Below are 17,663 nucleotides of genomic sequence, written 5' to 3' on the forward strand. Positions count from 1 at the left end.
GCTCTAACCCCCGCCTCCTCAGGCATTCAATTCTCACTCATGGAAACCGTGGCAAATACACGTATCTCATCAGGCTTCCCCCTTCCCTGCCCTCCGGCACCATCTTGTATAAAGAGGAAAGCAAGTTGTAGCCCCTTTAACATCTTCTCCCAAAGACACAGCAAAGCTGTTGGGCAGTTGCCTTTCTAAATGCAAGCAGTTCACCTCTAGGCTGTGAGGTGCAATCACCAGAACATGGCTAATATTCGTGGAAAAGTCAGAGTGAGCCTGGGAGAGCCAGGAGAGATGCAGAGTAGCCATCCAGGATTGCTCAGAAGGGATGGAGGGGCCAGGTGGGACTGCAAGTGGGCAAGGCAGGTGAGCCTCAGGGGCCGTGAAGACATTCACATCCCTTCTCCCAGTGATATTTGTGGAATCTGTTACTTTTTTGTTCATCCTAAGAAAGTAATATCACCAGGCAAAAGCATCACTGATAGGTCCTGTAGTCTATGTAGCATAGGTGCCCTGGGTCAGAAACCATATGGAGCCTGGCAGAGACCGTGTCATTCAGGACTCATGTGGAGCCTGGTCTGATCCTCTTGAAGTCTCCTGCTGCCACTATCCAATGTGAAAGGTTTTGCAGGCTGTCCTCACAGATCTTGAGCATGACTTGTGGTGGACTTGGTCCCCATGGTTGGGCTAACATCTACCCAGGAGGGGCTGGGGGCACAAGAATCTGCAGGACAGCAGCTGTGCCCTTGAGTAATGTGGGTGTGGGCTTTCTGGATGGTGAAGTTGTGATACCAGTCTCGATGTTGCCCCTCTGCATGCAAGAGTTGGGCACCTGCAGCTGGTGTTTTTTCACACCCCCAGGATGAAAATCCCAGTAAGTTAAGCACTCCTGGATGCCAAACAGCCAGTCAACCAGGGCCAGAGCAATGCAGAATAATAAATGATTATTCCAGAGAATATCCAGAAGGACAGGGTCTTTTTTTTGGGGTGTCCTCCCAGAACAGCTGCCACAGTCACAACTGTGACTCTTCCTCCTCCCAAGGAGACTTTGGAAAATACTAAATTCAGAGTTGGGAGTGGTTTGAGACAGAGAAAAGGGCAATGCCGTAAGTGAAGGAACTACAAGTCACACAAGTGGTCTCTGAAATGGATAATTTAGTTTCTCAGTTTGAGCCCAGCTCTCAGTTCAATCACTGGACAGTGAGACTGTAAATGTTAGTTCTCTGCCTCACTTCTGGTGTGAACCAACTTGCTTAACACCTCATAACTTTTCTTTTTAGCTGTGCCAGCTCTGTAAGTTTGGCATGTGAACAGCTAAGTCATCTAGGTGATTTCCCAGAGTGTCACATGCTCCTGCCTAAGCCAGATGAGCTGAGTCTAAGCTAGTGCTGCTCCTGAGCAAGTGCTGAAGAAGTGCCAAAGGTGTATTGTCCAAAATGAACCTCTTTACAGAGGCATAGGCCCTACCTCCATAAAGAAAAAGCAATCCACAGCTCCCAAATGGAGTTGCTCTGTTGCATGAGAGTGCTTGTGAAAGAAGCTCACGTGTCATATTTACGTATGTCACTTTTATTCCTGCTACTGAGGGGCAGCTGAGGGGGTGAAGAAATTTTGCTTTCTACTTGGTCATGAAGACCTTGCAGCTCCACTTATCTGTGCAGCTGAATAGGGAGTGTGTGGACACTTAAGTGTTACGCCATTATAACCATCAAACTCTTGTTAATTTTTTTTTGAGTTCTCTGTTCTTGCAAGAGACTTTTTATGAAACCAGTACTGTGGGCAGGGATTTTTATCACAGCAACTGCCATGGCACATGAAGGTCTATAATTAACCCATGTTTTGTACCCCCTGAGTAGTTGATGAGTGTCAGATTTGTAGCTGCAATATAATGATAAAGAGGGAAGGACTGAGAGGCACAGAAGCTTCAACATCTTTTTCTCCCTTTAGGGAGGTACCAGCAAAGCAAGATAAAGAGGATCTATCTTCTGTCTACATAGCAGTTTTTCAGAGACAACGTAGCCTTGTAAATCGGGAGCAAAATGTTAACAGTAAGTGTGGTGCTGGTATTTTTTGTGCTGTGTCTGCTGTTTATGCAGTTTCTGAAATTGCAATGGATGCGAAGACTATTTCCTCCTGGACCAACTCCATACCCCGTCTTTGGAAATCTGCTGCAGATGAACTTCCAAATTCATCATGAGATCCTTAAAAAAGTATGTGTTTTCAGGTAACAAATTAATGGACTCATAATCTGATTGAAAAGTAAATGTGAGTGTTTAACATAGTCTTATTTTGAGTGCTATGGAGGGATTTATTCTAAATTGTATGAATGTGAAATTAGGTGGGGATCATTAAAATACCTGTTTCTTGGTAAGAAAACTTCCAGCTTACTATGAAACATGTCATTAAAACCTTATGTGCAGATGAACAAAACAATGCTGATGATAATATTCCTGTCTTACAGATAGGAAAAAGATACATTTTAAAGCAGAGTCTTTAACTCTGTGCAGTCTTTTGCATATCTGTGTGTTGACTGTTGTTGCACTGGCAGTTTATAAATATCTCATGAAACAGCTACTGAGTGCATATGTGTTTCCAGCATAGAAAGGACGAATTTTTTTATACTTAATCAACAGATTTTTCAAAAGATCTGAGAACAATTTTTTTTCTGATATGCAATTTAGTCAGACTTTCACAAGAGACTTCAGTCGTCTGAGCCTGACTGAGTTTTTAAGTAGCTGAACTAACTCAGTGTTTGCCTATACTCAAACTCTTCTCTAAGTAGGTCTGGTTGTAATGCACAGCACTTCTAGAATTTTTCTCCTCGTGTTTTATATTCCTTGCACCATATATATTAAACATTTAACATTTAATATGTAAATAATAGTACCTCACTTTCATTTTTTGTTCTCAGCCTTCCTTTTCCCCAGTTCTTCCCTGTCTTGCCAGTTCTCTTCTCCCAAGTTGCATATTTCAAGGCAAAGTAGTATGACTCCACAACATAAAATTATAGCCAGTACATGTTTGTTGTGTTTTCTTCTATTTCTGGCCTCTCAAACCTGAAGCGTAGTATTGCTGTCCTGGGGCTAAACCACGACAATTGCTCATCCCAAGATTTCAAAACCCATGAATTAGTCCTCCCAAAAATGAAATTAAACACAATTGTGCAAGCACATGCATATACATTTTTGCCTAATATGCATATCTGTTCCCTCTTCTTTGCTCCCAGGCAGCAAAATTTTGTACTCTACTGCAGTTCTTGGGATGTTTTGGCAGCTCCCCACTCTTCCCAGCCTACACTGCCCCACAGAGTTGCTACTTTGATCTTCATACTGTTGCACTTCCCTCAGCCTTTTACTTCTCCAGCTCCTGATTCTCCAGCCAGGAAAAGGACTGTCCTGCCTACTTCTCGTGGTGTCTGTGTGCACAGTGTTGTGGAGACAAGGCTATGACAGCTGAGCTACAAAGGAGAGGGTGATTCCTGCTTTACTCAGCTCCTCAGCTGCTTTTGCTACACTTAATTCACAAAAGGGAATCTGTGGATAGTTCACGTAAAACTCATGAGCTAATGTTTTCTCCTTACAAAAGTGTAAGAATTAATCTGCAATGGGTTTGAATTATAGTACGTGACAAATAGCATCACAGACATTGGAAGTATTGACTGTCTGACATTTTATGAACATCTTGATGTTTAGTAAACGAGACTTTAGATAGAAACCTGACTTCAAGCTATATTATGTATAAGAATAAATTTGCTGCTCTCTTGTCAAGGTCCATTACCCCTGAGGCATCTGCCAAGGGAAAAGATCTGGTTCATCTCGTTTGATTTAAATGTACTGGTTCTCACCCATGTTCTGATGCTGCTTTGTTCTACAGATGGCCAAAATTCATGGTAATGTCTTCACCTTATGGGTTTTAAACATTCCTGTAGTTGTCCTGCAAGGGTTTCAGGCAGTGAAGGAAGGTCTGACTGTCCATGCTGAAGACGTTGCTGGAAGGCCAACAAGCAATACCTTTCACATTTTGACTCATGGAAATGGTAATTATTATTTTCATAAATTCTTTTTGTATGTTCTAACCCTGGTTTTGGAAACTGATTTCAAGCCTCAAAGTCATTAATTTACAGTGGAAAAAACGTTAGTATTTCCATGAGTATTTATGAAACGTTTCTTTTTTTGATTCTGTCGGAACAATAATGTCAGAATATAGCTATTGTAAGAGTTTCTATACAGGAGACAGATGGCTCAACTAGAAGAATAAAGACAAGGAAAGAGGAATGCTGCTGGACTGCTGGCAAAAATTTAAAAAAATTAGAATGAAAGAGAAGCTTCTCTGATGTATTAACTGTATCAATTCATTAATTTACAAAGTATTAACAGAATTAGTGCATTATAATTCTAGGTGTTATGTTCTCTAATGGTCGTCTCTGGAAGCAACAGAGGCGTTTTGGACTTGCAACAATGAGGAAAATGGGAGTAGGGAAAAAAGACCAGGAGTATCGACTACAAGAGGAGGCCCGTCACCTGGTGGAGTACTTACAGAAAACAAACGGTATGTGACTCAGTATGCAGGCCAGTCTGTGCAATAGGTGATTTTGCTGAAGAATGGGTCAGCTGTAGCTTTTGGAACTATTTGATTACAAAAATGGATTTAAAGAGTACATGCAGAGCTGAGCCTCATAAGTCTGTATCATATGATCTGCATGAGACATTTCCTTGCAGAAGTGCTACATGTGAAACCCCACAGCATGAACTTAGAACTGAGACTCCATGGTCCCTGTCTTCTAGTGTTATTACTTAGTCAGCTTTACATTAGTCATGGTCACAGAATCAGGGCAAAAGCAAACAGTAACAAAATACATGTCACAACACCCCATATCCCTCTGCAGAAAAGAAAAACAAGTCAGGGAATATTAAAAGCTTTGACCAAGGCTGCACAAGCCTGTGGCTCTGCTCTGGGGAGTGCAGTGGAGAAAGCTCACGTGGCTTGTGGTACCCTCCTCAGTAAAAGAGGAAGTTTGTTCAGATTGTGCTGCTGAATAACGGGGTGAATCTATAGGTATGTTCAATGGTTCTGTTATTCAGGTGTAAAGGATATGAGGAAAGAATAGGAGGTGGTTCTCTTTTCAATTCAGCTGCTTATTCATACAAGGTCTCAGCTGACTTTTTTTGTACACTGGTTATTGCTACACATGAGTTCTACTGATGCAAAGGTTCTGTGAAATCTGGGTATTTTTATAACTACTACTATTCCTTTCCCATCAGCAGTCTTGCCTTTTTTAACCAACAGTGCTTTTTAGGTGTCTGAAATCACTTTTTACTCATTCCTTTTACCAACATATTGCAATTTGCCATCCAGCAATCTAATTAACGTCAGAATTGTTTATAAAATGTTTATAAAATGTTATCAGCTCTCATTTCAATGGGAAAAGGAGGAACAGTAAGTGTTAATGGTGAATGTTGTTCACTGTGTTTACAGGAAAACCTCTGGACCCCACTATGCCTGTTGTTCATACTGTCTCAAATGTGATTTGTTCTGTGATTTTTGGACATCGCTTTTCTGAAAATGATGAAAATTTTCACCGCTTGATTGAATCCATTGATACTATAACAGCATTTGTGAACAGCATCTCTTTTTTTGTGAGGAAAATGATTTTTTGTTTGCTTGTTTACTTTATATAGATAGACAATGAAAAAGACAACTTGCTTGTTACTTTTATAATAAAAATAAATACTAGTGCACCTAGAATTGCTGGAGTACGCATCAGAACTTCCAGATGCCTAGTTAAAAACTTGTTTCAATTGTTTATGCTTCATCATGGCACAGAAATTTCCCATGTTTGGTGGACAGGCATGGAAACATATAGGCTTGCTACATGTTTGGGAGATGTACAAAGGACTTTCTTGCAAAAGCGCTACCTGTACAAATCTAGTGTTTGAAACTATAACAGAAACTCAGTAGTAAAATATAGGTTAAAATATCTGAAAAGCTCTGAAATAAGATTATCTTAAATTCTGTCTGACAGAGAAGCTTTCTTCACTCTAGGAAATCATATGACTGTCAAGAAATGTCAAAAGTAATATAAGTCTTTACCAGTTCCTTCACTACTGTTAGCTAACTTCATAGAAACTGAAGTAGAGCAACTGTTTTGTGCAAATGTAACGTATCAAGAAATTGCTTAATGGTAGCTTTTTCCTATAGTTTTTGGCAGAAACACCTGTACCACCTCTGCATGTCCTTAGGACAATTCAGTAATTCAGCTGGAAGTCACTCTCCATTAGCTGCTGGATGATGTTTGTCTCCATCCAAGACAGCAGCTCCTAACTTCATATCTGGTCCATTGGACAGAAAAAATTGCTCTCTTGCTTCTGTGTGAAGCTGTGACTGCAGCTGCAAAAACAGTGGAACAGATCACCTCAAACAAGGGCAGTTTTATAATTTACCATTTATGAATGGGAACCACAATATTCTGTATAGCCAAGAAGTCAATTTACCAATGTATAAGGGAACCTGCTTCTGCAGAACTTGCTGGAACTCATCTGGCTTTGTATCTTGCATGATTTCCACCATCTCTTACTAACTGGTAACTGCCATAATCAAGACCCTCGAGAATTTGAGGACTAATTTGATACTTCAGGTAAAAGAAAAAAAAAAAAACAAACTACTTATGATTTTTTTTCTCCCAGAAGATGCAGGGGGAATGATTCCTAAGCTATCTTCTAATCAGGGTAAACAGAGATTCAGCTATTTCCAAACTGCTCTCAGTAGGTATATGTGTAAGCTGTTCTTAAAAACTCTTAATAGTGTGTCCACAGCTAACAAAAGCATTCTAGTCCAATATTTCATTCTATCCTGCTCTCCACAGTGCTTTCACAGTGATGTACAATCCTTTAGTGACGGTCTGTACTAATCTGTTTTCCTGGTAAGTGGACAGGTAGTTTTAAGCAAAATCATGCAGTAGGACAAAGAAGAAATATAAGCCAGGAATCTGAATAGGTTTGTGGGAAGATAAATGTTTGTAACGCAGCTGCCATTTAAATAGGTGAGGCCAAGAGTTATGATCTAATACATAAGCTGCAGTACCTCTGTAAACTGGAAGGACATGGTGCGATCTATAAGAGGGGAAAAGAGAAAGGGAAATGAAGTAGAGGAATGTAATTAATGTAAAAAGTGCTTTGTTTCTTTTCTGCTGAGATGTAGTTTTATAGTTGTATAAGTGCAAGAATGTGAATAGGTTTAGAGCAATAAATAAACAGTAGGGAATCCACGTGGCTCAGTATTTCTACTTTGTCAAGTGCTTTTGCATATCACAGCTGTGATATGTTTGCTTCTTATCTACGAAAAGGTATATCTGAGTAAAATCCCCATGCATTTGCTACCCCACGGTAAGAAAATAAACCTGGGTTTAGGTATTTCTGTTTTCAGAGTGTCAAGGAAGTCAGCCTGGATCTGTTTTTTCAGCGATGAGCTAGAAATGATATGTATGTTGGACAAACTGAAAACAGGGGTGTCTTTTGTATGAGGTCTTTGCCACTGAAGTTCAGCCTAGGAAAGAACTGGGGTACAGAGGAACTTCATTTATTCTTTGTACATCGCAATGGAAATTTTATAGCATAAAAGTAACAGAAATTCTGCTCCAGAGAAAAACAGGATTAAGAAAGGCTTTCATGAATCATGGGATAGGCACTATTCCTTCAATGTAAGGGTGAAGATGCAGTCATCAGAATCTTTTATTTGCTTTTTCCACTACCCAAAAGCCTGTGTTAGGATTAAAATTTAATTTGCTAATGTCAGTAATTCCATATATATAAAATATCTCTTTTACAGGTATCTGAAATGTTTCCCTGGCTTGCAAGCCATTTCCTAGCACCATTTAAACAGACTATGTCCAGCATAAATTTTGTGAATGCTCTATTAGCAAAGGAACTTGAAAGCCACAAAGAAAAAGGAAAACCAAATGAAAATCAAGATTTTATTGATTACTATTTGGATGAGATAGATAAAGTGAGTATCTCTGAACTCTTCTTACGCTCCACTAAAACCAAGGGTTTTAAGTGCTCCTTTGATTGTAAGGATGTCTAACATAAATTTAGTAGTATACAATTTCTCCATAGAAAAGCTTATAGGTAGAGGAATTTTTAAAAGCTGACACTAAGAGATGGCAGGAGAAGGATGAAGTAAAAATGTAATTGCTAGTTTACAGGGAAATTTAGGTTTACAGGGAAATTATCTATAACGACAATAATAACAGATCTGCATATGGTTAAGGTACAACTAGAAATTACTCTTATGATGGGAATTGCAATAGAATTAGAAACCATGTACAAATAGGAACTTTGTCATGGCGGAAGAACAAAATGTATATGTGGATAGGATAAACTGACAAATGTGCTGGAGAATATTAGAAAATAACTTAATATTATTCACAAAGTTTTATTTTCTGGCCTTTTAATTTTTTTTTTTTTTTTCATTTTGGATGATGTCAGTAAATATTCCTATGATGCAAGGTGGTTTACTTCTTTTTTGTATGCCTTAACTTGATCTTTTCAATTCATATCTGCAGACTAAAGGAGATGCTGATGCTACTTACGATGAAGAAAACTTGATCCAGAGTATTTTTGACCTCTTTCTGGCAGGTACAGAAACTACAGCCACCACTTTACGTTGGGCGTTGCTCTATATGGTGGTTTATCCTGATATTCAAGGTAAGCAACCCCAAACAGTTCTGCAACACTTTAGAAATTACACATGTTCAAATAATAGTAGAGCTTGTTCAAAGAATAGTAGAGGAACTAATTATTAGGGTATGAATCAGGTGGGCTGCAGGTATCTGTTTCTTGCTGTATCCTTTCTAACATACGGGCCAGTCATTTTAGGTTTTGTTTTTAAGAGATCTATACAGAATGCAGGTGGGATTCATCTGATCAGATGGAGGAGTCTAGTCTTGGATGAGATAAATTGCACCATTGCCCCTCCACTGACAATAATGATTAGACTTGCACTGAGGACAAGATGGAGTCTTCAGGTCATCCTTTTCAACCCCTGACTGCTACTCTTTGTTGTGCTCCTGGCTTCTTTGCAGCAGAATTAATTTCAATACAGTGAGAGGTTGCCAATATGCGTAGTTATTCCGTGAAGTGAGAAAACTTCAAACATAGATATCTCCATATAAATAGATATTAACAAAAAAAAGATCACTCTGAGTAGCTTGAAACTGTGCGCTTTTAACAGTGATATTCACAGAAGAAGGATACAGGTTGGCAGAGTAAAATAAGTGAAAGAGTCAGAGTGTACAGCATAGAAAGGATTAAAAGCTATACAAATTGCTTCAAAGGCCTCAAATTTGAGAGTTTAAGCTGGGTAACAGGCACAGCAGGAGGCTGGATAGAAGAAAATTGTGGAAGTGGTAAGGAGAAAGGATCTCCCATTGTTGTTACTGAACAGCTCTTCAAAAGACTAAAATTTGAGACTGGATTGCACATACTGAATTTTCACAACATGATCTTTCACCCTCTTAAAACAGTCTTAAGTTTCCTGATGCATAGGGTCAAGTTAATTGCAATGATAAAGGCTGTAGTATTAATCAGAGCATTTCAGCTAAGAAATTAATGAGAAATTACCATTTCAGCTCAGATTTTAAGTAAAAAAAAAAAAAGTCCTTGAGAAAAATTAATTTGTGTGTTTCCCAAGGTAATTACAGAGTAGCGATTAGGCCATCAGTAGATGACAAGCAGAATCTATGTGGTTCTGAGTGAAGAACAATCATTGATGAATTACTAAACTGGTCTTCTAATACACGATTAATATTTCCTTTTCTAGTTGTAAAAATAAGTATTAATAGAAGTCTTTTTATAAATTACCTCAGAGCAGTAAGTGTAACAGGAACCTAAATATTCTTATAGAACACCTTTATTACCATAATTTTTGAAGTATTACTTGGGTATGCAACCTATAAACAATTTCAGTGTCAAATTTTATTCAGGTCATCTGTAGGGGAATTTGAAGGCATTCTTATTTTAGGAAATATCTTTTTCATCTTGTGGAATGTTATTCTTACTGTAAAAAGCAATAGGAAAAATTATGAGTATGGAGTTTGTAGATTTTGTTGTATATTTAAAGCTGAATATTCCTCCTTAGAGAAAGTCCAGAAGGAGCTGGATGCTGTTGTGGGTTGTTCCCATTTAATTTGCTATGAGGACAGAAAAAAGTTGCCCTACACAAATGCTGTAATTCACGAGATCCAACGATACAGTAATATAGTCTTAATTGCACTTCCCAGACAGACCATGAAGGACACAGAGCTGCTGGGATTTCCTGTTCCAAAGGTAGAAATACGCTGTATATTTGAATATCTGATGTCTGGTACACTTGTAGCAGTTTTTAAAACTGATTTAACATAACAGTTTAATGACTGAAGCCACCTCAGCTAGCGATTCCCAAAACCCTGTTCTTTTTTAGTTTCTTCTGATTTAATTGCTCATTTAGTTGAAAAGCAACTGTGATTGAGAACTGCTGATATCAGTAGGACTTTGGTACATTAGATGCATTTAGAAAGGCTTCTGAGGGTTTCCCTGACTGGGGACATGAACTCTTGTGTCCTATTGGTTCCAGCAGTGTCCCCAAGCTATGACTGTCTCTAAGGCTGGCCTTTTGCAAGGAAATGTGCACTTTGTCCTAACCATTAGTAGGTTCTCAGATCATTATTTCTCTCAACTGAAAACTTGTGAATGGTGACTCGAAATAAGCATATTAATTTCCATCAATCTCAGGTCTGTCCCTTGTCAAAATGGCTTATCAGCTGGTGAACAGAGGCTATCAAAAATCGAAAAAAGGTTTTACTGAAAACCTTGGAAATTTGAAATTATTTTCATATCAAAACTTTTAAATGCAGTATCTTGCAAATGTTGTAATGAAACTAAAGTATTTTCAAATTTTGTAACTGAAAGGTACGTTAGGGCTTGTTTCTAAATATTCTCTCATTACAGCTTTTCATGTAGTTTCATTTTCATTCCTTTTTTCTGGATCTGCTTAAAGCAACCCTAGCATTGTAGAAATTATCAAGTAACAAAGGGAAAAATTAAACTGATACTCATGATATTCTGTAACTCAAAAGCTGAATAAGTAATAAAAATACTTAGTGACAACAGGAAAAATAAAAGCAACACATTTTAACAATATGAACGTTATAAAATCCTAACCATTTATTTATTGAACTTATTGACAGCAAGTAATAAAGGAAAGGAAGTCACAACATTCTCAAAAGTTTATACTTCTTAGGAAATGTTTTTAAAGCTTGATCTCATATTTGAAAAAATTAGACTTTAAATTTGGACTTTAAATTCTTTAGTCCTTTGTCATTATTTGCTTATCTGACTAGCATGAACAATAAGACAGAATTGAAGCTGCTGCTTCTTTTTTCAGAACACCATAGTTTTATCCAATATTGACTCTGTTCTGTCTGATCCTGGAAAATGGGAGACACCTGATCAGTTCAACCCAGGCCACTTTCTGGATAAAGATGGAAACTTTGTAAACAGAGAAGCATTCTTACCGTTTTCAATTGGTATGTGCACTGAACAGGGATTTATTTACTCCATGTCATAACAATTTAAGACTCATTCATTCCCCAACATAACTGGGAAGACATCTACAAATAGGTGTATAAACACATTCCACTGTTTTAAAAATCTCCAGGAAGAGAGAAGTCCAGTTGCATGTAGAAAAGATTAGCAGCGAAGGAATGACACATAGAAAAGTTTCTCTTGGAAGACAGATCCAGTTTCTCTTGGAGGAGAGATCCAGTTATCGAGATCATAGCAGTGAAATGCATAGTGCTAGGAAGGCTGTACGTGTAAACCACGCAACCCTGGTGATCATTTCTATAATGTCTTGCCGCCTGCCATAAATATAGATTAAAACTTTCAATGGCAATACACGCAGCCTTTCAGTTCTGAATCATTAAATGACAAAGTCTGCAGAAAACAAGCAAACAAACAAAATGCCCAAGCGGGTTAGAAAGGCAAGTGTGATAGAAATCCTGTGGCTGATTGCCTTTTCTGTCTTTTCACAGGGCACCGTGTATGTATGGGGGAGCTGTTGGCAAGGATGGAGCTCTTTATTGTCTTTTCCACCCTGTTACAGGCATTCACATTCACCCTGCCAGAAGGAGTCAAAGAAGTCAATACAAAGCTTGTTTTTGGGAGCACAATGAAGCCACCTCCCTATCAGCTCTGTGCCATTCCTCGGTAGGAAATGGTGCTGCACAGATTCAAGGAAGATTTACTCTGCAAGATTGTTACTGCATGTGAATTCCTTTTTGCATGTCTTAAGATTTTTGCTTTCCTCTTCATTTGGTTAATCACTACCCTGAAAGATGCTTTTCAGACAGTTGCCTCCTGAGGATTGTACCTACAAAGAGTTAATTTTTTGTTGTTCTTTTCTGTTTGGAAAATCTTGGTAAATTTCTCCTGATGCATAACAAATAAAGATATTAAGGGAAGAATTAGAACTGGGCCTTATTTATTGCTAACTGGAAAGAGTATTTACAGAGAAAGAGCTTGAAGAAAAGTCTATGCATTAGAAGTCTCATGATTAAAGATCTGTGCATTCTTTCTCATTAACCACAGTTGCATTTGTGGAGCTAGGCTTAAAGGTCTTTCAGTCTGATATTAGTGGGTGAAGGAGTTAAAAGAATCTCTTGGGGGGAAGCTTGGGGAAGCTTTCTAGAAAGGCAGGTAACATGGTCTGAGATGACATTTCCTTAGACTGATCAGGTTTGTTGTTGTGCAAGCTTGTTGATTACAACTCTATCATTGACCCCTGTCAAGACAGTTCAGGGTTTCACCCACTAAAACAGGTAGTATTTCAATCCTTGACATGAAAATAAAAGAGTGGCTTCATCAGGCAGGTGTAGAGAGCTTTTCATTATGCAGGCAAAGTGAAAAGGATTGGAAGACAAATGACAGAAGGGAGCACACACAAAGTGTTGATAAATTGTTCTTTTTTATGAGCCCACTGGTTGACAGCAACATGAGAACATGCCTTTTTCATGACAGGTAGTCATCTGCTGTTATTTGTTTTGGATGTCTCACTAATTTATTCACCTTCATTTATTTTTTTCAGTTCTTCAATGGATTCTTTATCGTGGTTAGCTGACTTCCCATCAGTCAGCATAAATTAGCATATCACAACCAACAGAAGATTTGGCACTATTGAAGACTTCTTAAAGCCCTTTATGAGCATGGTGCTTAAGGATGTGGCAAAAGTGGGTATTCAACATTTTGCTAGTTCAGTTACTGACAGTTGACAAAGGATATTTTTTTTTTTACAGTATTGGAAGTATGTTCTTCCTATATGACATACAAAGTGGATACTCTATGCCAACTTAAGAAGGATTAGTTTTATACACTGATGAGCTGGTAGTGCCATCTGTGGAACTGAAGTCTGTATTTGTTTCAGGTACCTCTGCCTACCTTGTATTTTAAAACACCCCAGTCTAACAGGCAGAGATGTGTGAAATCAGTAATCTCTTGCAGGATGAAACTCAGGCTGCCAGTTTCTACCCCTGCAGGACTACTTTTATGGGATGGTTCAACCCTTTTCACTGCTGTGGGCTGGATGGCAGCATGTCCAGACAGGTAGATGATTGGTGTGAAATCCTCTCCATGCTGGAACTGGCAGTAGCTCCACACGGGTAAGGGTGTGCTTCATTTCTATCCAAGTGGATAGGAGGAGGGGCAATGACAGCAGCAGTACCTTGCCTTTAGCACCAAAGTTAAAAATCACTAATCCTAAAGAATAGCTGGTAGATAGCACTGAAGAAATTATGCTGCTGGCTGCACTTAGCAATTATAAAGAAAATGGAGCCTAGGCAACCTCATAAATACATTTTCCATCAAATAAAGTAATATGAATCCCATGCCTCAGTTATAAAACAACCCACAATCATTTTACTTTTCCAGGGTGGGTCAACCATATTCCAGGCTAGCTCCAGCTGCACCACTGGTTAAAGTGTCTACTGAGCTCAAAACCAAGTAAGGTTTGAAGCTATAAAGTGTCAACAAATGACTTTTTTTTCCCACCTGTACAACACCCTCGTTCCCTCCAGAACCTCTGCCTCCTCTTCTTCCCCGTGTTTGTGTCACCTCTCCAAAGTGTTCTGTTACATTTACAGTCTGTACAATCTTTCCAACCGACCTAGTTTTCTCATTTATCCAAATTTTTTTGCTATTCATTTTTGTTCTTGAGTCAAGGCTGACCCTGGACTAAAAGTACAGTTTTGAGCTCAGCCTCTAGAGAAGTTATTAGGGGTCATTCGAGAATTAATGAGATTTTCTTTTCGGATTCTTTTTAATATGCCTTGGATGTTTAGGCCTTAAGTATCTGAGTACATTATAAAATATTCCCAGATAAACTGAAATGTAATCCTGCGGTGTCACCAAATATGAGATAAAACCATATCTGCATACCCTTCTGCTGTAGTAATCCAAGGTAAGTGTCTGTTCATACTTTCTAAGGAAAACTACATGTGCCAGATTAAATGCAAACATTTCAAAGCATGAAATTCAGCTTTGAACGTGCTTGCTATGTAAGCTGCGTGTAGTGGCTCCAAAGGAAGCTCTGCTCCCCTTCTAGAAAGGAGAGGGTGAAATGCCACTATTCCAGCTCTCTACATCCCTTTTCTAGGGCTAAGAGACAAATCTAGGAAAGAAAGAATCTAACCTAGAATCCTGGTTTTCCTGGGGCACTCCCTTTTTGTGCCATTGTCCTCATCATGTTTTCTGGTGCGTGCTGAAGAGAGCAGCCAGCTGAAGTCACTACAAAAACCATGGTGGCTTTGTCCTTCTGCCTTCAGGAGCTGGTGCTATTTGTAGAAAAGCAGAGAGGGACTAACAGCTTGAGGTGGCTACACGCCCCATTTTTCCTGTAAGTAATGTAACATTCTGGGAGGGCATGCAGTCCACACCAAGCGAAAAAAAGGTGCAGGACTGGTGTGGAGTAGTCATATAAGGTACTGGCCATCCTATTCCCCACTCTACTCACCTTTTCTTGTTTCTATCTCATTTTCAAAATCCACTTCAGGTGTTCTTTTGCATGGTCTGCATTCCTGATTCTTCCAGTTTGGCTGCATTGGGCTTCACTCTTTGCCACAAAGGCTGATGTGAAATAAGCTTCTGGAGGACCATGCACACTTTGTGTATGCTGTAGTGAATCCAGGTAGGGCTGAAGTACCTTGTGATAATTCCCAAAAACATATGAAATTAATAATAAGACCTCTTTACTATTTGCCTTTGGAGGGAGCTCTAGCCAATTTCTTTCAACTTGGTAGAGAGCTCAACTCTGAATCGATGCACAAAAAGACTCTTAAGAGGGTAAGAACGTGTCTTTACCCTCCCCTGCCTCCTGAAGTAGCTGCTTGCTGGTTCAGCTCCTTTCTATTTAATGTGCTTTATTTACACCTGTGTTTTCAACTCCCCTGCACATTCCTCCGTTCCTGTTCTTTCTTATACAGTGTCCTCCCTCTCCAAGGTTTTCTTTGGTTATTTTCTAGGCCTCTGCTCTCTGCTGTTCCTTCCTATGTTTTCTGTACTGAAATCTCTCCACCTATTCTTCTCATCTCGCCTCACTCCCATCTGTTGTAATATATTTGGCAGATGTTCCTCATCTAGTATCTTCCATCTTCTTACTCATTCTATCTTGTATCTTTTTTCTGTTTTTACTGTCTTTCCTACACTATGCAGTTCTTTGTCTTTCCCTGTTCTATACAGTTTCTTAAATTACATGCAGAGTAGCCATAGTTATGTTCCCTAACAGCATTGCTTTGTATACATTAAGACAAAAAGCTGATAATGACAGTATGGATTGCAGCCACTTCACAAGCAGAAGACACAGGGGAATAACGTCATTGTTGAAGAAAACAGCCTGAGGTTTATTGTCACTAACAGCAGTAAGAAAATACCATTTTGAAAAAGAAGTTGTTGTCAGAAAGCTTAAGAAAAAAAGACCAAGTGGGTAAGCGCCAGCTTCTCCTTTCCTCCCTCCATAGGTTGTTGCTAATAGCTAATAGTCAACTGCATTAATTTTGTTGTGAAAATGTGTTTAGTTTTGGAGAATGTAATCAGCGTCAGAGTATCACCATTTTTGCACATGAAACAAAAATTACTCAATCCTTGTTTATTGGTTTTCTGAATCTCAACCCATGCTCCCAGGATCTTCCATGTCCCTGGTGTTAGACTGAGTCCCTGCAGATGTTGCTTCATCATTTAGGAAACCTGTTGTGTTGTGAGGGTTTTGGCTGCATGCTGCAATGTCTGGTTTCTGCTAAAAGGCTTGAAAAAGTTTAGTACTTAAAAATCATCACTGGGAATGAGTTATTGTGTTTAATACACATGGTCCAAGAAGCTGTGCAATCCTAGAGAAATATCTGGGAAAAATTAAGTGGACCCCAATGTTTCAGAGTTTCACACTTGAAAATCTGACAGAAACAAAGCTAGTCCTGGAGAAACTGGAGATCTAAGATGGATATTGGAATTTAAACTGAATCTTTGTTGCCTGACATAGAAATACAATGTTAAAACATATATATTCTGTTTAAGTCTTAGATTGTTACCTGGTGGAGAGAAAGATGGGAATTTAATGGGGTGCCTCTGGAAGAGGGAGGCGATGCTGAGTAAAGAGGAGATACAGAGAAAGTTCAGCTGAGTCCAGAGAGAAATCTGGTCTTTGACCAGTGTGAAGGAAGAAGGGAGAGGCTCGGGTGATGCGATGCATGCCACTGACCGCCTCATGCTGTGGTAGGGAAGCCATTTTGGGAGCTAGCCAGCCTGGAGAGAAGGCTGTGACCGCCATCTTGAGCGGGCAGCAGGGAGGCAACCGAGCTGTCACAGGCAAACGTTGCAGAAAGATCTGGGGAAAAAAATCACCTGGACTGGTGCCTGGAGACAACCTGAGGGGAGGGCAGGCTGCTGGCTCGCGGGGGAATGGTTTATGCAGCGATGTCATGCAGCCCTTTGGAGGGAACTGCGTGCCTCCTTACCGAGCAGCTTCCCAGAATGGCTGCCTCACATGGGATGGTGGAGGGCTGGGGCTTGGGGGTGCCTCCTCATGCTTGCTGCCTTCTCCAGCACAGTGGTAACTGCAAGTACCGATCTGCTTTCTGTTCTGCTCCATTTCCTGCCTTTTATTTTTTCCTGGTTGCTCCTGCCCCTGTGGTGTGCCCCCATTTTAGATGGGGAAGGCAGACGTGACTGCTGCTAGGGCAGGGCCTTGGCGTCATGGAGGGAAGCAGAGGGCCAAAGTCTGGAAAAGACAGGAAATCGTCTTCCTGCCTCAGGAAAACACCACCAGGAAAAAGGTTTTAAAGCCTCCTGACGTGGCCAGAGCATGAGAGGAGACATGAGTCCCTAGACCAGAGGAACTTATTAGCAGAAATGATGGCAAAGGAATAAGGAAGGAAGAGCTTCAGGCTGGTGTTAAGACTATGACAAAAGATGTGGGTGAGTCTGACAAAAGGTTGAAGGGACCAACGGTATTTGAATACCTGGATTTGTGAGAAATAACTGATAACATGAAAAGGCTGCAAGGCTAAAGAAAGAAATAGAGGTGCTGCTGTGAGGCTGCAACCCTGGAGCCTTCTTAATTTCCCCACGGAGAAGATCACTGGAGAAAATTACTCT

General features: G+C 39.7%; 1 protein-coding gene across 1 annotated transcript; it reads left to right on the plus strand.

Moving 5' to 3' along the window:
• The first annotated feature begins 2,030 nt into the window (after positions 1 to 2,030).
• Positions 2,031 to 12,237, plus strand: LOC104619875 (cytochrome P450 2J6-like). The gene is made up of 9 exons (XM_010285910.1): positions 2,031 to 2,201; positions 3,865 to 4,027; positions 4,390 to 4,539; positions 5,467 to 5,627; positions 7,816 to 7,992; positions 8,552 to 8,693; positions 10,126 to 10,313; positions 11,410 to 11,551; positions 12,059 to 12,237. Exons 1-9 carry the CDS (start codon positions 2,031 to 2,033, stop codon positions 12,235 to 12,237), a joined length of 1,473 nt encoding a protein of 490 aa, XP_010284212.1.
• Positions 12,238 to 17,663: the final 5,426 nt, after the last annotated feature.

This window comes from Phaethon lepturus, unplaced genomic scaffold (assembly GCF_000687285.1).
Source record: "Phaethon lepturus isolate BGI_N335 unplaced genomic scaffold, ASM68728v1 scaffold16704, whole genome shotgun sequence".
NCBI lineage: Eukaryota > Metazoa > Chordata > Aves > Phaethontiformes > Phaethontidae > Phaethon > Phaethon lepturus.